Genomic DNA, 26843 nt, shown 5'->3' on the forward strand with positions numbered 1-26843 from the left:
AGCCTGCAGTCTGTGCCCTTTTGCCTGCATATGTCCGCTGATTTCATTTATTCCAGTTTATTCCATTTTTAGTTAGCTTGCTTTCAGTTTTTATTTCCTAATCAGCTGTAACTTTATGATTCTGGAAAATCTTTGTTATTATTGTTCTGTGTACGACATTTCACCATGTCTCCTGACCCAAGGTTGACGAGTCCAAGTACATGGTGATCCAGATAGCAACTGTCACCACAAGAGTTTTAAAACCGTCTGACAACTAGGCACTTGCCCACTTCAGTCCTTGTTCACAGAACAAAAACATGTTTTCTTATAAAAACACTCTGTAGACCAAGGGACAACAGAAAGGCCATTCCACCTAGGATTTTGTCTATGTCATTTCATTGCTGGCCTCAGCGCCGTCTCTACAGCCAACCCCCGGAGACGTCTGGCAGACCCCTAACCTTCAGGTAATGGGGGTGGGTGCTCATCTCATGGACTAAGTACGGACAGATTATGCTACCACTGCTATGCTCTCGCTTAGGAGCTAAGGGTAAGTAGAAATCATCTAAATAGGTATTCCAGTATGTTGGGGCTGTTTATTTTCATCTTGCTGGTCACCACCATTCTAATGCTGTTATGCCTCATTGCCCTAATTGAAGTTTTTTATCGTAGATTGCGGTTTTTTCAATAAATGTAATGAAAACCACCCTGCATCTCTTTCATTGCCTATGTTTGTGTATGAGACGTTTTGCTAACGAGAGGAAGGGGTGAGACTTGTCGACCATAACTTCCCCTGAGAGGTCATAGAGTGTCATGTTTCAGGTTGGGGTGAGGTGCAGCTAGCTAGCCGAAAGGGTTGGGCCGACAGCTACCAATACGGTGTGGGATTGACTCAGTCACCCACAAATGGTGGTGATGCCGCCAGCGACGGCTGCCGTTAATCTCAAGGGGAGGGGCGGGCAGTGGGGAGACAGGGATAGGGGGTGAAAGTAAAAAAAAAAAATAAAATTTAAAAAAACATACCATTCCAACGCGTTGCTCCTGTTCACAATTGATGGTGTTTATTTCACAGCAGTCCCTGGGACACCAGCACAGGCTCCCCATGCAGACCTGGCCCTGCTCTCATGCTAAACATAGCATGAGAGCAGTGCCAGGATTGGTCTGAGCGGCTTGGTCTGCCGCTCAAACACTGCATGGGAGTCTGTGCAGTTTCACCAACCTGTAACACGGCCAGGTTGGGGGAACCTAAGTGCGCATGTGTGTTTGACCAGTCTAAGACGGCTGGCCAAGCACACACGTGCACTTAAGTGCACTCCACTCCCCTTCCTCTCTCCTCCCTCCCGTGGCCCAGCCCGCCCCTCCTTGCACCTGCTGCTGGCTGAGCAAGCAGCTGAAAAGTAAAACAATAGTAAGCTATTGTTTTATTTTTCCGCTGCTGGCTTGGCAAGGAGCTGATGATCCTTCGCCATTGCGAAGGAGCCACCCCTGGATGCCGCCCCTAATCTAGCAGTCTAGTTCTAATAGCGGGCGTCATACGACAGAGCCTGAAGAAATATGATCACATCACCCTCATCCAGATGGAACTCCATTACCTTCCAAAGCTGGGCCCCAGTATCCCCTGCAACATTTACAAAGACATCACGACCAGCATCACACATTACCCTGCAGACAAGCTCTGGTGGTTCTCAGCACACCTGCAGCCAGGACACCATCAGACTTCAGACTAAGAAGTGTACAAACCGAAAACCAAGACAGCAAGGCTTTTCCATCTATGTACCCATGATCTGGAACAACATCCCTGTAGCCAATAGGACTGCCACAACACTCTTTCAAATTAGAAAGAGCTGAAGTCACATCTAGTTAAAGAATAACACATCACATTGCATTAATAGTCCACAAACCAGCCACCTCTCCTATCATTCACTGAGCTTATGCTGGTCTTTGACCCTTTACAGTGCTCCACTGCCTTTTGGCTAGGTTTGTGCTATAGAATTAACACATACATACTGACTTTTTAGGCATTTCTAGGATATAGTGTGTCACGTCTAACTCACATTTGATTAACTCTTCACCAGCACTGTCAACCTCTGTGATGCTGTTGCATTTTGGTCATTCTGTCTATTTCCTTGTAGGCCAACCCTCCTACATTGACCATCTGGACAGGATGATCATACACCTCAAAGCCTTTCTCCACTCCATAATTCAGATATGCTTGTATGTAAATCATATACTTTCTTGAATATGTGTTTCTTTTTTTACACAGGAAAGGCTTAGAAATGCTGCCTGTAGAAGTCAAATATGCTGCAGGGTGTAGTGATCCTCTCTGCACAAAGTACTCCCCTGCTGAGGTAAAGGAAGTGGCAAAGTCTTCTGATATCATCATTGTGTGCCTGGGAACAGGTGAGTCCAGTACAGCCCGGACTGTGCACAAATATGAAAACAAGGGAGATGGGGAGATGGAAATGGTGAAGAATTTTGAGCCTCATATTGTATATGTTGTATATTGTATATGTTGTATGTGGAATTGTGTATATATATATCACCAAAAGTATTCACCTTACTCCACGAAGTTTCAATAGTGCATATTTATTTCAAAATAAATGGTGGTTGTTATTTTGAAATAAATATGCACTATTGAAACTTCGTGGAGTGCGGTGAATACTTTTGGTGATTTGTATTCTTTGAGACTTGTTCTCTCCGTCACTGGCACCGGCAGTGGAGTGCGCCGCCCAGCAACTTTCAGACCACTTTTGTTTGAGAATATATATATATATATATATGTTCGATGGCATGTGTAACTGCAGATACACATGCTGTGCATTATCCTGCCATCTAGTGTTGGGCTCGGAGTGTTACAAGTTGTTTTTCTTCGAAGAAGTTTTTTCGAGTCATGAGATCGAGGGACTCCTCCCCTTTCGGCTCCATTGCGCATGGGCGTTGACTCCATCTTAGATTGTTTTCTTTCTGCCATCGGGTTCGGACGTGTTCCTCTTCGGTCCATGTTTCGGTTCGGAAAAGTTAGTTAACTATCGGAAAATTTGTCGGTATTGTTTGCGCTCGGTATCGGTTTAGTAAGAGCACATCGACACCGAAGAAAAGAAGAGCTCCGGTAGCCCTTCGGGGCTTCCATTCCCCGGCGGGGCCTGGTCGGCCTGACCGCGTGCGTCTTTAAGGCTCATGGAACGGCCCCCATTCCGCTTCTGCCCCGAATGCCACGCAAAGTATTCTTATACAGACCAGCATTTGGTCTGTAATTTGTGTTTGTCCCCCGAACACAAAGAGGATACCTGCGAGGCCGGTCGGGCATTTCGGTCGAAGAAAACGCTACGGGACCGGAGAGCTCGAAGGCTTCAAATGGCGTTGACGCCGGCTGGACACCCCGACTTCGAAGAAGAGGAGACATTCTCCATTCCTGATTCGGACTCGGACGAGTCCGAGAATGAGCAGCCGGCGAGGCAACAAACAGTGAGTAAATCATCCCCGGCCAAAACTCACATAAAAATAATAAAAGCTCAGGGGACGCCACCGCCGACAGGCCATGGCTTAACCCGTAAGCACGGTGACCAAGCATTGGCACCGAAAAAGGGCACACACATGCCGAAGACATCCGACTCCGGTCGAGATACCGGCACAGAGTATACTTGGCACTGAGATACCGGCTCTGACCAAACTCAGCACCGAGATATCGGCACCCCGAAACCGAAAAAGGTGGCTTCGGAGCCGAAAAAGACTGCTGAAGAGGTTTCGGTGCCGAAACATCCAGCTTTGGAGCCGAAACAAAGCTCCTATACCGAAGAACAAGGCCTTTCATCACAACTACAAGGCCATAAGTTTGGACAAGAACTAGAGATGGGAGAGCCAGACTATACACAGAGAAGGCTCCATATACATAAGGACACAGGGAAAATAAGAACTCTTCCCCCAATTAAAATGAAACGAAAACTCGCTTTCCAGGAAACTGAAAAACAGCCAAAAGCAAAGGTGGCTAAAGAAAAAACTCCATCACGTTTTTCACCACAGCGATCGCCAGGGCACTCACCGCAACTGTCCCCAAGTGCAACACCCCCAATGATGCAATCACCAACGCACACAGGGATGAGCCAAGATGACCCAGATGCATGGGATCTATATGATGCACCTGTATCTGATAATAGTCCGGATTGCTACCTGGCAAGACCATCACCCCCAGAAGACAGTACTGCCTACATGCAGGTGGTTTCCAGAGCAGCTACTTTTCACAACGTAGCACTGCATTCTGAACCTATAGAGGATGACTTCTTATTCAATACCCTGTCATCAACACATAGCCAATACCAAAGTCTGCCTATGTTACCAGGCATGTTAAAACACGCGAAACAGGTGTTCCAAGACCCAGTCAAAGGCAGAGCCATCACACCTAGGGTGGAGAAGAAGTACAAACCTCCCCCTACGGACCCTGTGTACATCACGCAACAACTAACACCTGACTCAGTGGTAGTAGGGGCAGCCCGGAAAAGGGCAAACTCACAGACTTCTGGGGATGCACCGCCACCCGACAAAGAAAATTGAAAGTTCGATGCAGCAGGGAAAAGGGTTGCAGCACAAGCAGCCAATCAATGGCGCATTGCCATTTCACAGGCTTTGTTGGCAAGATATGATAGGGCTCATTGGGATGAAATGCAACATTTAATTGAACATCTTCCCAAAGAGTTTCAGAAGCGTGCACAACAGGTGGTGGAGGAGGGCCAAAGTATCTCCAACAACCAAATAAGATCGGCTATGGACGCAGCGGACAGCCGCCAGAACAGTAAACAAGGCGGTCTCCATTCGGAGACACGCATGGCTACGCACCTCCGGATTTAAGCCAGAGATCCAGCAGGCTGTGCTGAATATGCCTTTTAATGGACAACATTTGTTTGGGCCGGAGGTGGATACAGTTATAGAAAAGCTAAAGAAAGACACAGACACGGCCAAAGCCATGGGCGCGCTCTACTCCCCACAGAGCAGAGGCACCTTTAAGAAGCCACACTTTAGAGGGGGGTTTCGGGCATAAAGCACAGAACCTTCAACCTCACAGGCCAGACCCACATACCAGGGCCAATACCAAAGAGGAGGCTTTCGGGGACAATATAGGGGTGGACAGTTCCCTAAAACAAGAGGGAAATTCCAAAGCCCAAAAAACCCACAAACTAAAGAGTGACTCCAATGTCACAAATCCCCAACATATAACACCAGTGGGGGGGAGATTCACTGATTATTACAAAAATTGGGAAGACATAACTACGGACTCATGGGTCCTAGCCATTATCCAACATGGTTATTGCATAGAATTCCTACAATTACCACCAAATGTGCCTCCAAAAGCACACAACATGTCCAAACAGCACTTGGATCTATTACAACTAGAAGTCCAAGCGTTGTTACGAAAAGAAGCAATAGAACTAGTACCCAACCATCAGAAAGGAACAGGTGTTTACTCCCTGTATTTTCTAATACCAAAAAAGAACAAAACACTGAGACCAATCTTAGATCTCAGAACACTAAGGGGGTCATTCTGACCTTGGCGGACGGCGGAGGCCGTCCGCCAAGGTACCGCCGTCAGAACACCGCACCGCGGTTGAAAGACCGCGGCGGTGATTCTGACATTTGCCCTGGGCTGGCGGGCGGCTGCCAAAAGACCGCCCGCCAGCCCAGGGCAAATCAACCTTCCCACTAGGATGCCGGCTCAGAATTGAGCCGGCGGAGTGGGAAGGTGCGACGGGTGCAGTTGCACCCGTCGCGTATTTCAGTGTCTGCTGGGCAGACACTGAAATACTTTTTGGGGCCCTCTTACGGGGGCCCCTGCTGTGCCCATGCCATTGGCATGGGCACGGCAGGGGCCCCCAGGGGCCCCGCGGCACCCCCTACCGCCATCCTGTTCATGGCGGGAGAGCCGCCATGAACAGGATGGCGGTAGGGGGTGTCAGAATCCCCATGGCGGCGGAGCGCGCTCCGCCGCCATGGAGGATTCAGACGGGCAGCGGAAAGTCGGCGGTACACCGCCGACTTTCCGTTTCTGGCCGCGGCTGAACCGCCGCGGTCAGAATGCCCAGCGGTGCACCGCCAGCCTGTTGGCGGTGCTACCGCCGACCTCCGCCATGGCGGTAATTACCGCCATGGTCAGAATGACCCCCTAAATCTTTACATCAAATCAGATCACTTTCACATGGTGACACTTCAAGACGTGATTCCATTGCTCAAACAACAAGACTACATGTCAACATTAGACCTCAAGGATGCTTACTTCCATATACCCATACATCCTTCCCACAGGAAATACTTAAGGTTTGTAATCCAAGGAGTACATTACCAATTCAAAGTGTTACCATTCGGGATAACAACAGCACCAAGAGTATTTACAAAATGCCTTGCGGTAGTAGCTGCACATATCAGAAGACAGCACATACACGTATTCCCGTACCTAGACGATTGGTTAATAAAAACCAGCACTCAGAAACAATGTCTTCAACACAAAAAATACGTCATAGAAACCCTACACAAGCTAGGGTTCTCAATAAACTACCTAAAATCACACTTACAACTGTGTCAAATACAACAATACTTAGGAGCAACAATCAACACAGAAAAAGGGATTGCCACTCCAAGTCCACAAAGGGTACAAGCATTCCAAAACGTAATACTAAACATGCACCCAAACCAACAGTATCAAGTAAGGTTTGTGATGAAACTTCTAGGCATGATGTCTTCATGCATAGCCATTGTCCCAAATGCAAGATTACACATGCGGCCCTTACAACAGTGTTTAGCAACACAATGGACACAAGCAAAGGGTCAACTTCAAGATCTAGTGTTGATAGACCGCCAAACACACTCCTCGCTTCAATGGTGGAATCCAAAAAATTTAAACCAAGGGCGGCCATTCCAAGACCCAGTGCCTCAATACGTGATCACAACAGATGCTTCCATGGTAGGGTAGGGAGCACACCTCAACCAGCACAGCATCCAGGGACAATGGAACACTCAACAAAGCCAGCTTCATATAAACAACTAGAACTACTAGCAGTGTTTCTAGCATTGAAAGCATTTCAACCATTAATAGCCCACAAACACATTCTTGTCAAAACAGACAACATGACAACAATGTATTACCTAAACAAACAGGGAGGGACACACTCGTCACAGCTGTGTCTCTTAGCACAGAAGCTTTGGCATTGGGCGAATCACAATCACATTCGCCTAATAGCACAGTACATCCCAGGAATTCAAAACCAGTTGGCAGACAGTCTCAGTCGAGATCACCAACAGATCCACGAATGGGAAATTCATCCCCAGATACTGCAAACTTACTTTCAACACTGGGGAACACCGCAAATAGACCTATTCGCAACAAAAGCAAACGCAAAATGCCAAAACTTCGCGTCCAGGTACCCACACCCTCACTCCAACGGCAATGCGTTATGGATGAGTTGGTCAGGGATATTTGCTTACGCTTTTCCCCCTCTCCCACTCCTTCCGTATCTAGTAAACAAACTGAGTCAAAACAAACTCAAACTAATACTAGTAGCACCAACTTGGGCTCGCCAACCATGGTACACAACACTACTAGATCTGTCAGTAGTACCTCATATCAATCTACCAAACAGACCAGATCTGTTAACTCAACACAAACAACAGATCAGACACCCAAATCCAGCATCGCTCAATCTAGCAATCTGGCTCCTGAAGTCTTAGAATTTGGACATTTAGACCTTACACAAGAATGTATGGAGGTCATTAAACAAGCTAGGAAACCTACTACAAGACATTGCTACGCAAATAAATGGAAAAGATGTGTTTATTACTATCATAATAATCAAATTCAACCACTACATGCGTCCACAAAAAACATTGTAAGCTACTTATTACACTTACAAAAATCTAAGCTAGCTTTTTGTCCATTAAAATACATCTCACAGCAATTTCGGCCTATCTGCAAATTACACATTCAACATCACTCTTTAGAATCCCAGTCATAAAAGCATTTATGGAGGGTCTAAAAAGAATCATACCCCCAAGAACACCACCAGTTCCCTCATGGAACCTCAATATTGTGTTAACACGACTGATGGGTCCACCATTTGAACCCATGCGCTCTTGTGAGATGCAATACTTAACATAGAAAGTAGCCTTCCTAATAGCTATCACATCTCTTAGAAGAGTAAGTGAAATACAAGCATTTACCATACAAGAACCCTTTATACAAATACACAAACATAAAGTGGTTCTACGCACAAATCCCAAATTTTTACCAAAAGTTATATCACCGTCCTACCTAAATCAAACTGTGGAACTCCCAGTATTTTTTCCACAACCAGACTCTGTAGCTGAAAGGGCATTACATACATTAGACATCAAAAGAGCACTAATGTATTACATTGATAGAACCAAACAATTTCGCAAAACAAAACAATTGTTTGTAGCTTTTCAAAAACCTCATGCAGGAAATCCAATATCCAAACAAGGCATTGCCAGATGGATAGTTAAGTGTATTCAAACCTGCTATGTAAAAGCAAAGAGAGACCTTCCTATTACACCGAAGGCACACTCCACTAGAAAGAAAGGCGCCACAATGGCCTTTCTAGGAAATATACCCATGACAGAAATCTGTAAGGCAGCCACATGGTCTACGCCTCATACATTCACAAAACATTACTGTGTGGATGTGTTAACAACACAACAAGCCACAGTAGGACAGGCAGTATTACGGACATTATTTCAAACAACTTCAACTCCAACAGGCAAAACCACCGCTTTTGGGAAGATGACTGCTTACTAGTCTATGCACAGCATGTGTATCTGCAGCTACACATGCCATTGAACTGAAAATGTCACTTACCCAGTGTACATCTGTTCGTGGCATGAGACGCTGCAGATTCACATGCGCCCTCCCGCCTCCCCGGGAGTCTGTAGCCGTTATAAGTTGATAAAAATTATATATATATATTATATGTTGATAAAACTTGTACATTTGGAAATTTGTAAATATATATCACTTTTAGACACATTGGCCCTCATTATGACCCTGGCGGTGTTGCACCGCCAGGGCCAACGGGGGCGGGAGCACCGCCGACAGGCCGGCGGTGCTCCCTTGGGCATTCTGACCGCGGCGCTTTGGCCGCGGTCAGAAATGGAAAACCGGCGGTCTCCCGCCGGTTTTCCGTTGCCCATTTGAATCCCCCATGGTGGCGCAGCTCGCTGCGCCGCCATGGGGGATTCTGACACCCCCTACCGCCATCCTGTTCCTGGCGGTTCGCCCGCCAGGAACAGGATGGCGGTAGGGGGTGTCGCGGGGCCCCTGGGGGCCCCTGCAGTGCCCATGCCAATGGCATGGGCACTGCAGGGGCCCCCGTAAGAGGGCCCCGCTAGTATTTCACTGTCTGCATAGCAGACAGTGAAATACGCGACGGGTGCAGTAGCACCCGTCGCACCTTCCCACTCCGCCGGCTCGATTACGAGCCGGCTTCATGGTGGGAAGGTCGTTTTCCCCTGGGCTGGCGGGCGGCCTTTCGGCGGCCGCCCGCCAGCCCAGGGGAAAAGTCAAAATACCCGCCGCGGTCTTGCGACCGCGGTACGGTATTTTGACGGCGGGACTTTGGCGGGCGGCCTCCGCCGCCCGCCAAGGTCCGAATGAGGGCCATTATGTACATACATACTTACTCCATTGAATGGGCACTATTACTGTATACACAACTCCTACCTCACCCTCTGCGGGGAAAACAATCTAAGATGGAGTCGACGCCCATGAGCAATGGAGCCGAAAGGTGAGGAGTCCCTCGATCTCGAAAAGACTTCTTCGAAGAAAAACAACTTGTAACACTCCGAGCCCAACACTAGATGGCAGGATAATGCACAGCATGTGAATCTGCAGCGTCTCATGCCACGAACAGATGTACACTGGGTAAGTGACATTTTCCATATATATATATATATATATATATATATATATATATATATATATATATATATATAATTTTGTATTTGTTTTGTGAAATATGAAAAAATCCATAACTATCATAGGCTTAGGATGTTTTTCGCAACACAACATTGTTTACTTTGGTGGTAAGCCCCCAGACTGCCCACACCTCAGTGTTTAACCATAGAGTGGGACACGCACTGTCAAGGTGCCTATTTCCTTTCAGAACGACTGTGCATGGTGCAGGCACAACATACCTTTCAGAATAGTAAGCCAAACTCTAAGACATCACGTTTTAAGAGTGCAAAAGGAGTCCACCGTTGTTTTTCATAATTTCGCCAAATTGCATTCTGCGGACTAATGTCCATAGTTTCCCATTAAAAATCCGATTTGCTGCTGAGAACTTGGATCTAAGGGCAGCCTTAGCACATATGTTCACACCACCCCCATAATGTACCAAGTGAGTCTGACTTCCCCCAGAAGAATTTGGGGGACACTTTCCACATGTGTATATAAAAAATGTTCCCTCATTGCTGTTTGCCAGCAGGATAGCTGAAGATCCCTCAATCCATGCACCCCTAAAAGCATCCCCTGTGTCCTGTGTGGCCAGTCCAGCCCTAAGGTTTGCCCGTGCATTGAAAGGCAGTGGTGGGACAGCATCTTACATTATGATGTGGATTGGGGTGGGGCATGGCCTTTTGAGTGGTGTAAGAAGATATAAGAAAAAGGTTCCTGTGGCTGGCCTGACGTGTCTGACTCCATCCCTACCCAAACAGCCTTACAGATGCACCGGTCTTTAGAGAAGCCTACGGCTCTACAAGAAGTCTAATCTATTTCATGTTGGTATCATATGAATATAATATCAGCCCGATAGGATTTTGACTGCGGTAAAACAACATGCCCTACAAATTCAACGTTGACATTTTAGAAGTTAATGACTCAAAAGCTTCGGAAGAGGAAGTGATTTTATTGGGTTCACATATTTTGTCTAAGTAAAAAAATGAATTTTCATAGTTGACGGCTACTATTCTGCATGAATCGTTTTGGCATATAATTAAACTATCATCCCACTGTTATCTAATATGAATCAGTGAAGGCTCCTGCTTTTGAGGGGAATGGGCCACACTAATGTACATGTTTCAGCTCTCAATCTTTGCCTTCCTCAGGGATCAGCTTTGAGTCAGAAGGGAATGACCGTATGAACCTTGCACTGCCCGGCTTCCAGAACGAGCTCCTGAAAGATGCTGTTGCAGCCGGTGAGTAATGCTCCTGCTGAAGCAATCCATGTGCAAAGTCCTTAGCAGTTAACTCAGGATTTGTGGCTTCTCAGGTTGATGGATTTAATGACCATCTGACAAACAGACTTTTCAGACGTCTATAGTTTAGTCCGGTTTAACCATATTATTATTAGTTGTAATAGAAGTGTTGTTATTGTGTGTCATACCATTATTGCCATGACTGCTATGAATATTACTACTGTTAGCATTATTGTTAGTAGTAGTAGCATGATTATTTGCCTTAGTATTATTATTCAAACTATTATTAGAATTATAGTTACTGTTATATTACTTATCATTTTTCTTCATAATTGTATATTGTATGTTAAATAATATTATCATCATCACCAGCTGGTAACAATAATTTTTGTGTCACTGTTAATAATACCAAGAGAATTGTTTGTATTATTTTTGGTTGTCGGATTCTGAACTTGCGGATGAAACTGGTGTCCAAAGATGTGACCCAACCCACTTCTCAAGTTTTCGTCCGGGAAGTTGAACCAAATTATAATATAAAATAGACTGCTCGAAAGTGCAATTATAAGACTAGGGGCCATATGTACGAACACTTTTTCCCATAGACACAGAATGGGTAAAAACCTTTGCTACATCTGGCCCTAGATTATGTCATATAGCGATCTTGAAAGAACAGTAAATATCTAAGGATAGCCTTGGAGAAACCTTAATCAAAGCAGTAGACGTAAGGCTTCTGTCCGAATCTTGCGAATCAGCGCATTTACACAATTTGTCCACTGGGCCACTTATAGCATGCATTTGCAAACATAACAAAAAACTATTGTTTTCGGTATACGCTGCCTCTATGGGATAAATAATTTGTTATGTGATAATTCAGTCTACCTTTGAAATGTAAAATAGTCCCTCTTGCTCACAATGTTTGCAGTGCAAACATTCCATAGGAGGCGGAATGTTACACTAAATTTCTGGTGGGCAGGAAGTGACACAGAGATATTCCACTAGGTGGTGCCAAGGCCCACTCTGTCTGTTTTAAAGAAATGGTAACAAAAGGTTATGCAGTAAGCTGTTTTGTTAAGCCAGACATTAAAATGCTAATGAGGAAAGTAGTCAAAATACCTTTCAACCAAGGCATCTGAAATTATTTGTACTGCAGTGCATACCTTGAGAACACAATTGTAAGAAAGTCAAGTACTCACATCTGTAGCATACACTTTCAGCGGCCTGGCAGTGCTTGTTACTGAATTTCATTCTCCCAAAGTGACTAACCCTGGATAACCATATGAATGTGTATACCTCTTTCTATGTACAGTTATGCGTGTGCTTCCGGTAGCCCATGTCTGTCCAGTGTCCCATTGTGGTGCTTTGTTAAGCGCTGTGATGCCCCTTAAGGTCAAATGGCGCCATATAAATACCCCCAGTACCAAGAACATAACATTTCCAACTTCTGGAATTGTGTGCATGTCTCAAAAGGTAAGGATCTGGCACACCAGAGGCTAAATATTTAATTGGGCAATAACTGGGCCATGACCCACTCCTGGAAAGGTGGCTGTGGACTCTGCTATGTTCTACTGTGCCCTAAAGTGGCCCTGCTTGATACTGTGATCTAGACAGTACAGCAGCCCTGGGGCACTCTTTCAGTACACATGGCTATCACTGCACTGGCTGGAATAGTGGGTTGATCCTCTCACTTAAGTTAAATTTGAAAGCATGTTATTTAAAAGGTTTTTACCTATCTCTGAGTGCAAGAAACGTGTCTCATTTATCCTTCTCTGTGCGACCTATGTTTTATGTTCAGTATGCTAGAATTTGTGCCCCTCTGGAATTATGAGATCCCTTATCCTAGGGCAGAGGTAATTAGTGGGACAAACAAGATATTTTACAGCGATAAAATACATACTCACTATTAACACGACCTATATACCACAAATAAACACTGATCACAGTACAGCAGCAAAAAATAAGGTTTTCCTTTTTTAGCATGTGGCAATAAGTTCAATTTTGCAGTTATAGAGCGACAGCATATTTCAGATGTCTACACTGAGCTATTTAAAACGTGCATACATTATGAAACTTTCAGCTTCATATTTTACAATGCAATGCCGCCGATTCCTCACCTTTTCAATACTTTCCCGGCATAAAAAATTATCAAGAAACTTTTGAGCAGTATCTCTGCGTGCGCATTGGCACCATCTGACTCCAAACTGATGCTGTTCCACTCTGGAGATGTGTGGAGCCAGTATAGGTGCTACTCCTTCACGCTGATGTCAGTTCCTTTCTTTAGGCACCACCAGATGCAGATTTGGAGCCATATCTTATCTCTCTCAAGACCTATTTACATCAAAATTATACAGTATGCAAGGGAAATGTCACCTCCCAAAAACAACAGGTTTGAACACCTATAAGGACTGTTGCAGGCAAATGTCTATGGCAAAACAACATCAGTTTACCTGTGGTGCCTGGAGTCGAACCACAACACTATGGCCTGCTTTGACTGCGCATGATAAATCTGAGCACCATTCGGGACCGCAAGGTGAAGTTTTACGTTGACAAGCACTGGAAGACACAATGTTAGGACCGGTTCAATTCCAAAGTTTGGTCCTGCTCCTGGTACAGGTCTGAAAGGTGGTCCAGAGGTCGATTGTCATGTGCTCCAAATCCTCAGCTAAGTCCAAGACTTCTCAGAAGTGCCAATCCTGTAACTTGTTCCGGCATAACCTGAGTGTCCCAGGTCATCTGAGACTCTAATACAGATCAAAGAGTTACACAAGGCTATGTTGGGACTCTTTGAATCCCTTTTGACTCCCTCTGTTGCACCTGCGGGCCCCACAGAGCTGAGAGGTTCTCCATCTAGGATACTGTTGGCAGGTTTGCCCTCAGCCCAGTTGGACCTTCTGCGACGACTACCAGTCCTCCACAAGCGCATTCGCCAACTCCACCTCTGGCTTCACGGTCCAAGCTATTTCCTGGAACGTCAATGCCAGAGCTGATTCCATCAATGCCTTAGGACAAAGAACTTCCTATTGTGCTCTCTGAGTCAGAGTGAGCACAGCCCTCAATTTGACCTAGGCGCGCCTAGTGTCCATTCAACCATAGGTTCTTCTGGACAGGTCAGAAACATTGCATTCCTTGTTTGGGACAGATTTTGATAATGCGTGTGATGTGGGGATGAATTTGTGTAACCCTACCATGAAGAACACTGGTATGAGGCCCTCCAGGAAGCTAGTTGCCTAGACACCTCTCCTGACACGGGCCTAGTCTTACCCCCAGGCCCTGCAACTGAGGAAAGTGCCTCCTTTGCGATGGTCATGTGAAAGGTGGCCAAAGTTTTTGACCTCACCTCTCCACCTTGGAGATTAAAAACAAGGTGCTGACCGAATTTCTCCTGCCAAGGTAAACCAATACTGTAGGAAGCTGGCTTGGTGTGTGGTGGGTACCTAAGGTACTTATACCTTATACAAGGTCCAGGTATCCCCTCTTAGTGAAGTGTAGACAGTGTCTAGAAGCCAGGTTCTCTAGAGGTAGCTGTGGATCAGCAGCCAAGGCTTATCCAGGAGACATGCAAAGCTCATGCAAAACCACTGTAGTCACACAGCACTTACATACATGAAAGAAAACACTCAGTTGTACAAAAATAAAGGTACTTTCTTTTTGGAACACAATACCACAAAGTACTAGAAGGGCAACCCTCCAATAGAAGGTAAGTAATAAACTAATTATATACACTAGTAATCGGCAAGAGGCATAGAAAAGGTTAGAAAACAGTGCAAATAGCAATAACCAATAGTTACCCTAGGGGGAGCCCAAACCAATTACTAAAAAAATGGAATGCGAACAAAGGACCCCCACCTAGGTAAGTGGAATGTGTGGAGGGGAGCTGGGAGTACTAGAAAACCACAGAGGTAAGTAACTCAGTACCTCCCAGCAATCAGGAAAGCAGGAGTAATTCACTGGAATTTCCCCAAACCACCCAAAACGAAGAAAAAGAAGAAAAGAAGACACCCAGACAAGACTGCAAGAAACCAGCGGTGGATTCCTGAAGAAGAAGACCTGTGGAGAGAGTGGACAAAGTCCAAAAGTCACAGTGGAGTCCAGAAGGAGTAGGAGCTGCTGCCTACCCAGTTGTACTTGCAGGAGTTGGTCGACGGTGAAGAACAGGTCAGCATTGCAGCTCTTGAGCCAGAAAAGAGTTCCTGATGGATGCAGAAGTCCCATGCTGGTGTGCAGATTGCAGATGGGTGCTGATGCAGGAATTCCACGAGGAAGCTTTGGCAAAGGCAAACTCTTGGTTAGTGGAAAAGTGGTGCTGCTGGGGACCAGCAAGGCCCAAGAGGATGCAACCCAGGAGGGGGAGTCACAGGCGATCCTCAGCATCACAGAGAGTCCACAGGAGCAGAGGCATCACCCACAGGAGTCCCACAGGACGGGGACACAGAAGTTGCAGAAGGAGCCCACACAGCACTACAGAACGGGATCCCATGCTGAAGGGGAACCACGCAGAGGCTGTGCTTTGCAGGAACGAGTGCTTGGGACTGGAGCTATATGTCACCTGAAGACCCCTTGGAGGAGATGCAAACAAGCCTTTGCAGCTGCAAGAGACGTGGTGCACAGGGGTACTGTCCTGCGTGGGAAGGCAAGGACATACCTCCGCCAAAGTTGGACAGCTGGCAGAGAGGACCAAGAGGACACCCTGGACCACCAACCGTGATGCAGGATACACGCAGCTCAAGATGAGGGGAGATCCATGCAGCCAGTCATCGTTGCAGCAGGTGCCTTCTTCTTCTTGGGCAGGCTGAAGAGTTGCTGGCTTCTGAGGATGCACAGCCGGGGAAATGTTGCAAAGCTGGCAGGAGCCGTGGAAACAAAGTTGCAAAAGAGTCTTCTTCGTGGATTGCAGCGTTGTCGGTTCCTGGAGGGCCCAGTCGCAGTTCCAGTCACCAGAAGTCAAAGTGGAGGTTGCAGAAGAATCCTGCTAGAGTCTTACAAGCCGAATCTGAGGACCCACCCAAGAGAGAGACCCTAAATAGCCCTGAAAGTGGGATTGGTCGCCCAGCCATGTAAGCACCTATCAGGAGAGGGCTCTGGCGTCACCTACCTGGCCTGGCCACTCAGATGTTCCCAGAGTTCCCTGCCAACCTTGGAAACAAGATGGCACAACCACAGGACCCTCCAGAGGAGCTCTGAGCAACACGCCTTGGGTGGTGATGGACAGGGGAGTGGACACTCCCCTTTCCATTGTCCAATTTTGCACCAGAACAGGGATTGGAGGTCCCTGAACTAGTGTGGACTGGTTTATGCACGAAGGGCACCAAATGTGCCCTTACAAGTATACCAGAGGGTTGGGGAGGCTACCCCTCCCAAGTCAGTCAAACCTTTTTCCAAAGGGAGAGGGTGTTACCTCCCAAAACCTTTGTTCCGGCTTCCTGGGCTTGATCAGATCAAGCAGCAGGAAGGCATAAACCTGTCTGAGGGGTGGCAGCAGTTTGGGCTGCCTGGAAAACCCTATAAGACTGGTGGTGGCAATTCTGAGGGTCCTCTAAGGAGCCCCCAGAGTGCATGGAATCATATTTCCAATGCTTGCAACAGTATTGGGGGTAAGATTCCAACATGTTTGGTACCAAACATGCCTAGCTTTGGAGTTACCATTATGTAGCTGGACATAGGTAGGGACCTATGTCCAGTGAACACAAAAAATGGCGTCCCCGCGCTCGCGAAGTCCAGGAAAATGGAGCTGGAGTTTGTGGGGACACCTCTGCTACTGCAGGGGTGCCCTCACACACAGGTACTTGCACCCTGCCCTCTGAGCTAGAAGGGCCTGCAATAGGGGTTACTTACAGTGACCTGGTGCAGTGACCTGGTAGTGAAAGGGTGTATGCACCGTTTCACACAGTCTGCAATGGCAGGCCTGCAGAACGCTTTGCATGGGCTCCCTATGGGTGGCATAATACATGCTGCAGCCCATCGGGATCCCCTGGTACCCAAATGCCCTGGGTACCTATGCACCATATACTAGCGACTTAGATGAGGGTATCAGTATGCCAAATGTGGGGTGAAAAAGGTTCCAGCAACCAAGTCTAAAGGAGAGAGCATCTTTATTGGGGTCCTGGTTAGCAGGATCCAGGTGAACACAGTCAAACACACTGACAAACAGGCCAAAAGGTGGGGGTAACCATGCTAGAAAGAGGTTACTTTTCTACAAATAGTAAGTGCCTTTTGCCTTTTAATGAGGCCCTTACTAGCACTTCCTTCTGGGCCTGGCCACACCCTGTTCAGATCCCACTGTAAATCACCGTATTTTTCAGCACCTTCACCCCAGCCCTTGCAACTCCACTTTTTTGACTCAGCACCCCTCTCCTGAGAGCTTAGTGGCATAATCGTCCACAAGTCAGACAGACCCGAATGCCTTCTCAACTACTCCTCTGGATAGGGGATCTAAAAGGATGGGCACCTTTTGGAACTGAACATTTTCTTCCACAAGTTTGGCTTTCCAGTCAGTCAATGCCAGTTGCCATTTGAGCTGATATTCTCACACTTTCTGGGATACTGTTGCTCAGGTCCTCCCAGGTGTTCTGGGATTACCTTTGTCCTGTACTGCGCAAGCCATACAAGATGTTTTTTTGGCCACAGGGGCTAACAAGGAGGTGCCTCTATTGGAAGTGGGTTGTGGTTGTTACTTCCGCTACTTCCTGGTGCGAAGAAGGACAGAGCCTCCATACTAATTTGGGAAGGAAAAATGAAAGGTGTTTATCCTGGCCCAGGTCATGTCTGCTCTCGACCCTGGAGACTGGATGGTAGCATTGGGCCTGCAGAGTGCTTATTTTCACCACCTCGTCCTGCAGACCCACAGGCGTGGTCTGCCCTGGTGGTGGGACGGAACCATTGTCAGTTCACTGTAGTCCACTTTGGTCTCACCAGTGCACCTTGGGTGTTCACAGAAGTGAGGCGGTTATGGCAGCACATCTTCCTAGGTCAGAAGCCCTAGTCTTTCCCTACCTCGATGACTAGCTGCTGGAGGAGGACTCACTCCAGGCAGTTGCCACCCACTTCCAGTCTAGAGTGAACTGCCATACATTTTTAGGGTTCACTATTAACGTGGCAAAGTTACACTTGATTCCTTCTCAGATGCTTCCTTGCATGGTAGCCATTCTGGATACAGGTCGGTTTCATGCCTTTCCTCTGGAAAGGAGAGTCTAGGGCATTCAGGCAATGGTCTTGATCTTTCAGCCTCAACCCTGGATTTCAGTGTTGGTGACTCTGGGGCTGCTGGGACTGATGGCTTCCTGCATCCTGCATCCTGCATCCTGCCAGTAACATACACCAGGTGGCATGTGTGGCCTATGCAGTAGGAGCTGAAGTCTCAGTGGACCCAACATCAATGGGACCACTCCAATCACATCCAGATCTCACAGGAGACTGCAAAAGGCCTACATTGGTAGTTGCTCTACCACGACTTGGTCAGCAGCAGGCCCCTCTCCCTTCCCCACCCAGAGCTGACAATGATGACCAATGCATTGCTTCTGGGTTAGGGCAGCCACCTGGGATAGCTAGAGATCAGAGGCCTTTGGTCTCCAACTGCAGCCCAGCTCCTCATCAACCTTCTGGAGCAGAGATCCATCCGCTTGGCTTTGAAAGCCTTCCTACAGTCCATCACAGGAAAGCTGATGCAGGTCCTCATGAACAACACCATCATGATGTGATACTGCAACAAACAGGGTGGTGTGGGGTTTTGGATCCTCTTCCAGGACGCGTTACACCTCTGGAAATAGCTGGACGATTAGGGCATCTTCCTGGTGAGGAGCCACCTGGTGAGATCTTTGAATGCCAGGTTAGATAAACGCAGCCATTGGCACTTAGCAGAACGCAAGTTGCCACAAGGAGATAGCCTTGGCTCAATCTGCTTGTCACTGCAGAGAATGTGCAATGTCCGCAGTTCTGTACATTGGAGTTCCCAAGGTATATCTCTCTATGACATATCCATATACAGTGGGACTTGGGACTTCTGTATGCCTTCCCTCTGATCTCTATACTGCCCAGAGTTCTGATGAAAATTTGAAATGAGCAGACCCAATTCATCGTAGTGACCCCGGGTTGGGTACAGAGAATATGCTCCCAGGCATCTGTCCTTCTATCAGGTTGACCCTCCGGGAGACCCAGCTGTCGCAGCAGCAGTGCAGGATCTTGCACCCGGGCCTCCACAATCTCCACCCTGGAGATTGAGTGGCAACAGCTGAACACTTTTGACCTTATTCTAGAGGTGGATGAAGTCATCATGGCAGCAAAGTTTCCCTCGACAAACTGTATACGCCTGTCGTTGGGATAAATTTGTGGTGTTGTGTGACACACAGCAGATTGACCCCTCCTAACCAAGTTGCCTGATGTTCTGTTGTTTATTCTCTTTCTCGCCCAGCTAGACTTTGGTTAAAGGCTACCCTTTAGCACTTTCAGCTTTCTTACGGTTGCTGGTACAGCGATCATTATTTAAATCACTCTATGTGATGCAGTTGTTGAAAGGACTTCAGCATTTGTTCCCTACTTCTTCTTTCATTATGGCACAGTGGGCTCTTTTTTAAAACGTTTGTTTATAAGTTTCAAGTAAAACAACATTGCAGCAAAAAACAGTCACCCCTTCATGCAGTTACATCGGTATGTGCAACAGTTGCCACTCACGGGCTGTCTATCAATCTAGGCATAGCAGAAGCAGCCACCATCCACCAGTCTAGTATCTCCCCTCTACCTCAACCTGATGTTGCTCGGGGCTTTAGGTTTCCACATCAGTAGACACATCACTCAATGAGATGTCACCTCAATCCAGAAACCTGTCCCCCAGGGCCCTCCATGTATGTACATCATCCTCCACTTTCTCATCTCTCCTGCTTATTTTATTGTTGATCTCTTCTGCTAGTGTCTATTCATCAATGTCTCAGTGCCAGCCCTTCACTTCCAGTGTGCGCCGTCCCATCCATGTTCTGGCCTCTCTGTGGCTGGCAAGGACCAGTGCGAGCTGGAGATATTTATACGCCATTTTATGACCTTTAGGCCTGTCTGCATTGCCAGTAGGCTAAATAACGGAGTGTGGGAGCCCTGCTGTGAAGTTGTGTGTGTGATTTTCTCAGCTAGCTGCTCCCAAAAATCCTGCACTTTCTGACACTTCCAGGCCGGGTGTAAAATTCAGCCATGGGACTTCCGCACCATGGAAGCGTGTCCGGTCAGGTTTGAGTTATCCTGTGCAGCATCAGGGGTGTCATGTACAAGCTAGGAAATTGTAGTGGACCAACTTGAATCGAGCATTGCTAGACACTGTCCTGGTGAGTATACACATGCGCACCCAGTCCATGTCCACCAGGCGCACTCCCAGGTCTCCTGAGCGCACAGTGGGCATCCTGCAACATCATTCACCAATGCTTCATAAAATAGGGACACCTAATGCTGACTAGACCCGCAGGTCAAAAGGTCTCGCAGTGTGCAGGATGATGCTGGCACCACCAGAAACATTGTCCGGGTCTCCCTGGCTAGCTTGGCTAGGCCGGCAAAATGACAACATGAACTCCCCCCCCCCCCCGTGCATCTTCAAATGTGATAAAATACTCATTGGGGTACAAGTACTGCAGCGTTTCACAGCAGCCCTCCATCCGCGCCTGAAAAGGCATGTTATCCGCCATGTGCCTGACCAGCGCTAGTATCCACACTGGGAGCTCCCTATGAAAGGGGGCCCTCTGAAGTACAACCTCCACAAGTTTGTGCCATATATGTGCAGTCTGCTGGGTGGCACACCATCCCCCTCAATCCAGTTTTCTGAACACCCTGGCAGGCAGCAGACAAAGGGAATTCTGCACATTATATAGTCAGTGCAGGAGCGGCACCATGAGATCGCCACCGTCCACCAATGACCGCGGTAGAGTGTTCTAGAATGCGACAGACGAGTGCAAAGAGTCAGTAATTGTGCCCACATTGAGACGAAGTTGCTTTCCCCGATAATGCGCCACCATTATACCCAGGTAACTAAATGTTCCAGTTCCCACCATAAGCCAATGTCGGACAGCTGTCCCTCTGTAGTCACCACCAGCAATACGGGAAGAAATAACTGTGATTTATTGTGATTGATTCAAAGCCCTGAAATGGCCCTACACTCATCCAGCAACCACAGCAGAATCCATGGGCCCTGAGATAAAATATTGCATCATTGGCATAGAGTGATATAATAAGTTGCGTCTCCCCCAACTCTATGGCCGATTCATGCAGGTCCCGCCGAACTCCCACTGCCAGGGGCTCCTTCACTAGAGCAAATAAAAGCGGGGACAGAGAACATCCCTGCCATGTCCCGCTTCCCAAGTCCCATCTGAGCTCTGGCACTGTGTAAAGCAGTTTGGCCCGAAACTGGGGCCAAAACCCCATGACTCGCAGGATGTCCAGCAAGTAACCCCAATCGACAGGTATCAAAAGCTTTTTCCACGTCTATTGAAACCAGAGCCATTTCTTCCCAGTTACCCTCAACCTCATGTATTGCATGTGTCAGTCATCTGAGACTCATCCCCATGCTACAGCCAGGGGTGAACCTGCCTTGGTCCTCGTGTATGAAGCCCAACATCACCGGGTTCAATCGATTAGCCAAAAGTTTACACAGAACTTTGGCATCGGAATTAATCATGGTTAGCGGTCTGCTGCTGGGTCCCCACTGTCCCCACCTGGTTTAGGTAACATGCATATCTCCCCTTCCCGCATGGATGGCACCAGAACCCCCTTTTCTTTCACTTCTAAGAAAACCTCCAGGAGGCCCTGCGTAACAATTGCCAAGAACTTCTGAAAGAACAACACCGAGAACCAGTCCCCGCCCAGAGCCTTGGACTGTGGGAGCATGCGCAGTGCTCTGTGCTGCTCCTCAAGGTCAAGCTCCGCGTCAAGATCTCCTATTGCCACCTCCCCAATGCTAGGGAGCTCAAATCCTGTCAAGAATGCCTGATGTTGTCTTTGGGTGACCCAGTGGTCTGTCCTGTACATCCCCTCTAGGTACCCCTTGAAGGTGGCTGTAATGTTTGTGCGGAAAGTCACTGCATCTCCACTGAGGGTCACCAGATTTGTGATTGGGGTGGTTTCAAGCTCTCTATGCAGGATCCAGGCCAGTAGTCTTCCTGGCTTATCTCCCTCTCTATGCAATTGCTGCCTATAATGCCACAGGGTGTACCTATCCAATATGACCCATATGTCAGCTATGCTATGTCGCAGGTCGGCCTCTTCCCCACTGAGCTGCTGGGTCAGCCACCACTCCACCCTGCAGCAATGCCAGCTCCGCCTCTGCTCCAATAGGTCAGTCTCTAACAGTCGCCGCTCCCCACATGTCAGCCCTAGACACGTCCCGTGCAGCACCACCTTCATCGCCTCCCATTCTATGGCTCTGTCTGCTGTGGAGCCCCAATTGATCTTTATGTATTCAGTCAGCGCCTGCAACCAGGCTTCCCTCCTGACCGCGTCAGTCAATACCTCTGCTGGGAATCTCCACAGGGCTCTCTGCTCTACAGCCCCCCCCCCATCCCTGTGTGCAGGAGATCAATTAGTGATCTGAGAAAAACCGAGCTTGGTGTGTTACTATGATGCTCTCCACTACAGTATATAGCGTAGGATGCTTGAAAGAGCTGACCCCCACTTCCGAGCCAGCCACTCTGTCCCTGAGTCCTCCAGATGTGTCTCCTGTAGGCAGGCTGTACTGGATTTATGGGGCTTCAGATTAGAGAGTACCCTATACCTCTTCATGTAGGTTCCAAGCCCACGGACGTTCCAGGTCATGACTAGGAGTTGGCGTAACTTGTGGAGTTGTACTCCACGGAATTCCGTGGAGTTAAATAAAAACTCCACGTGATTCTGCAGAGTTCCACCCACCGAATCCATTTGAGCTTGTGTGTTTTTACACAGGTCCTGTTCTGCATGGAAACGCTGTGGGGAGAATGGGGATGCATCGTCTGACAGTGAGTGTGCATGAGAGGGCAGCACGAGGACAGTGTGTGACTTGCACCTCCCTGACTGTGCAGCAGGGCCATCGGATGACAGGGCATGACAGCCTGAAGCAAGCAGGCAAATGTATCCAAAGCCTTGCTCCAAAAGCCACCACTCAAATAGATTGGTGTTAGTCACAGACGGCCATTCAGTAGAACCTTTCTCTACTACCAACTTCCATAGCAAACATATTGAGCATCCTGCCTTCCAATGGAAACTGATGGGTGTTCCATTCTTTTTATGAAGCTCTACAAAAGGGGACAACCTCACCATACAGGTTTTCCATTACCTGCTATGCACAATACGCTTGATCCTGCCCTCCTCACCCTCGTGTCCTCCACCCCCACCCCTGCTGGTCTTCTCTTAGCTCGGCTGGTGGTGCTTAGCCCCTGCACTACCCCTGGTAGACACTTGGCAGCAGGGGATGATCGGTCAGGGCTAGCCCTGGGGCCTGCAAGAACCACTTCTCCTGCCACCTCATGCCGTGCAAGGAAAGTGGGGGGCAGGCTCGACCTAGAGTTCACTCCATAAACCACTCTACGCATGTCACCTCTCCGACCAACAGCTGGACGCAGCATGAAGCAAGGGAACTCTGAATAGCATACCCCGGAAGGCAGCAAAGGGGCCGTTCCAAACACCAGCTGGAACTGTGGGCAGAGAATCCTGCCACCCCAGATGTGGACAAGGACGAGAGACTGAAAAACAGGAGAGTGTGAGAGGATTCAGAAATAACATCACAAAATAAAGTGATAGACTAAGAGGGTCATTCTGACCCTGGCGGCCGGTGGCCGCCAGGGCCACCGACCACGGGAGCACCGCCGACAGGCTGGCGGTGCTCCAATGAGCATTCTGACCGCGGCGGTTCAGCCGCGGTCAGAAGCGGAAAGTCAGCGGTCTCCCGCTGACTTTCCGCTGCTCATTGGAATCCTCCATGGCTGCGGAGCGCGCTCCGCAGCCATGAGGATTCTGACCCCCCCTACCGCCATCCAGTTCATGGCGGGAAAGCCGCCATGAACAGGATGGCGGTAGGGGGGGTCGCGGGGCCCCTGGGGGCCCCTGCCGTGCCCATGCCAATGGCATGGGCACGGCAGGGGCCCCCGTAAGAGGGCCCCAAAATGTATTTCACTGTCTGCCTTGCAGACAGTGAAATACGCGACGGGTGCAGTAGCACCCGTCGCACCTTCCCACTCCGTCGGCTCGATTACGAGCCGGCATCCTCGTGGGAAGGTCGTTTTCCCCTGGGCTGGCGGGCTGTTTAACTGGAACCGCCCGCCAGCCCAGGGGAAAACTCGTAATACCCGCCGCGGTCTTTTGACCGCGGCGCGGTAATTTGGAGGGCGGGATCCTGGCGGGCGGCCTCCGCCGCCCGCCAGGGTCATAATGAGGCCCTAAGTGTTGAAACTTTCCAAACACTCACCCCAAGTCACAGATCTGGGTTTAATCCATCGTTGTTTTGCTCGCCAAGCCATCCCAGTTTGGAGCCAGAAGTGGGTGGTAAACTCCACCAGGCAGCGGTTGGCAGAGCATTTGGGCAAACTCCGGAAAACTCTGTTGGTGGTGCAGAGTTAACTGTCCACCCGTAGTCATGAAATGATAGACATCCCCATCAGCTTGTTCCTGAATCCCCAGTCCTCTTCCATCCACCCCGCATCATGACAACCCCTCCTTGCTGCATTAACATATTCAACAACTTGTAATGTGAAACATCAAACACCCTCGCCTCACCCATGGACAGACATAGTGCAGCATCTGGTCTACTTATGCCCATGCTATGCAAGTGCCAGGACATCCACTTCATCCCACCTCATCCAACAGGAGCAGGTAGCACCCATCCCATCGCCTGGCCCGTTCACTCCATGCTGCCACCTAGTGGCATAGTGGTTTCAACACAAATATCTAGGGCATAGCCCCTATATCCTGGCCCCCCAACCATATCCAGTGTACAATGCAGAGCATTCAATGAGCCCTCATGTATCTGGCAGACATCATTATACGCACCTCTGTAGCATACAACATATTACCAGGTCTGCAGATCAAAAGACACACCGGGCTCAAATAGGAACCAACGTAAGGAGCAAGGGCCAGATGTAGCAAAGGGTTTTACCCATTCTGTGTCTATGGGAAAATGTGTTCGTACATATGGCCCCAAGTTCAGATTAGCTGTGTGTCCATACCCAGTGTATCCGGTATACAGTCCTGTGCAGGGCCCTGTTCAGTAGGCTCTGATTCAGCCTGAGCGATGCAGCTGGCCCCCGCTGATCTCCCCCGAGTCCACAACTCCATCAGTCTGCACAGTACCATCCTCTTGGATCGTTACTCGATGAGCGTCCAATGAGCTGGCCCATCCCATCCAAGGATTGTGCATGCCTTGGGCCATCTTGGGGACTAGTGCCAGGGCCCCATGAGGCTCCCCCACGGAGTGAGGCAGCATAGCTTTGCCCCAGATCTCTAGCCACTCCCAGACCTCTACTGGGCGCGCAAAGAAATGTGCTCTCCCCTGCGATATGACCTTCAGTTTCGAGGGATATAGGGACATCTATTTCAGTTGCATGGCTCTCAATATCTGTTTGAATTCCAGAAAAGATTCTCGCTGCTCCTGAACTTTCTTGGTGTACCACGGGTATATTGCAATTTTGCAGTTTTCAAACATAGGCATGGACTGTGTCCTAGCAGCTCTAAGAATGCAGTCTCTGTCCCATTAGTTCAGGATCCTGGCAATGATGGTTCTTGGTGGGGCGCTGGGAATGCACCAACACCCTGTGAGCCCGCTTGACAATGAAAATCTCCAACAAACCCCTCCAGGAAGGTCTCCACCAAGGCCCCTTCCTCTCTCTCAGGAAATTCCAGCACTCAAATGTTACTGTGCTGTGCACTACCCTCTGCTTCCTCCACCTTAAGCTCCAGCCCACTAGTGACGGTGTTCATTTTGGCCATCTGTCACTTGAGGCTGGAAACCTCACCCTGCAGCTCTGCTATTTACTCATTGCTGTGGTTACCTTGTCTGCCACCTTTCTCAGATAGGCTGCAGCAGATTTACATCAATGGAGACTGTCTCTATCTTTTGTTCGAGCCCTGTATGAGACCCCTGAATGACTGCCAACAACTTCTCCCTGGAGCCCACTGGCTGAATCCGCCCTGCCCTGCCTAGTGATCTGTTGAGAAGACTATGGCGGTTGTTATATTACATGATAGTAGTGGTGGTATGTGTCCTGACTGCCTTCTCCTTCCTCATGGTGCCCCAGAGCTGCTGCTCGACTGAGCGTCCTGGGCCTCAACCCGCTCTTTTATGTGTGGCGGACCCCGCACAAGGTCACAAATTGTTACAGGTCATCAGCGTCCCACAGTCTGGAGTCAGCCGGGTGGCCCCCTGCCCTCTAATCAGGGAGTCCTCTCGTCTTCCCAGCCCTCAGAGGTGTTCTTCATTCCCACCTCCACAAGCCACTGATGCCTCTCTTGCCACACAGTGTGCCCACCTTGCCCAGGGCCTCTGGAGGGCTTCTCATCATCCTTCTGAGCCCCTGCAGTCTCCTGTCCCCGGTACCGCTCCACACCAATGCCTGGGCTCTGCAAACAATCTTCTATGCCATTCCCAGGCCCTGCAGCACAGACGTGACCTCAGCATCTACCAGGGCCCCTCCTCACCTCGAGGCCAACAATCAGGGCTCTCTCTGGACACCACTCAAGAGGGTGCAGCAGTGGAC

The 26843-nt window shown here is 48.6% G+C and overlaps 1 protein-coding gene across 1 annotated transcript in view; it reads left to right on the forward strand.

Moving 5' to 3' along the window:
• The window catches only part of LOC138284728 (uncharacterized), a 108454-nt gene that overhangs the window by 60449 nt on the left and 21162 nt on the right, over positions 1-26843 (forward strand). The window contains exons 11-12 of the mRNA XM_069223842.1: positions 2240-2376; positions 11074-11163. Of these exons, the coding sequence (XP_069079943.1) occupies positions 2240-2376; positions 11074-11163 (227 nt within the window). The remainder of the gene's footprint in view (positions 1-2239; positions 2377-11073; positions 11164-26843) is intronic.

The sequence above is a fragment of the Pleurodeles waltl genome, chromosome 3_1 (genome assembly GCF_031143425.1).
Source record: "Pleurodeles waltl isolate 20211129_DDA chromosome 3_1, aPleWal1.hap1.20221129, whole genome shotgun sequence".
In the NCBI taxonomy this organism is placed as follows: Eukaryota; Metazoa; Chordata; class Amphibia; order Caudata; family Salamandridae; genus Pleurodeles; species Pleurodeles waltl.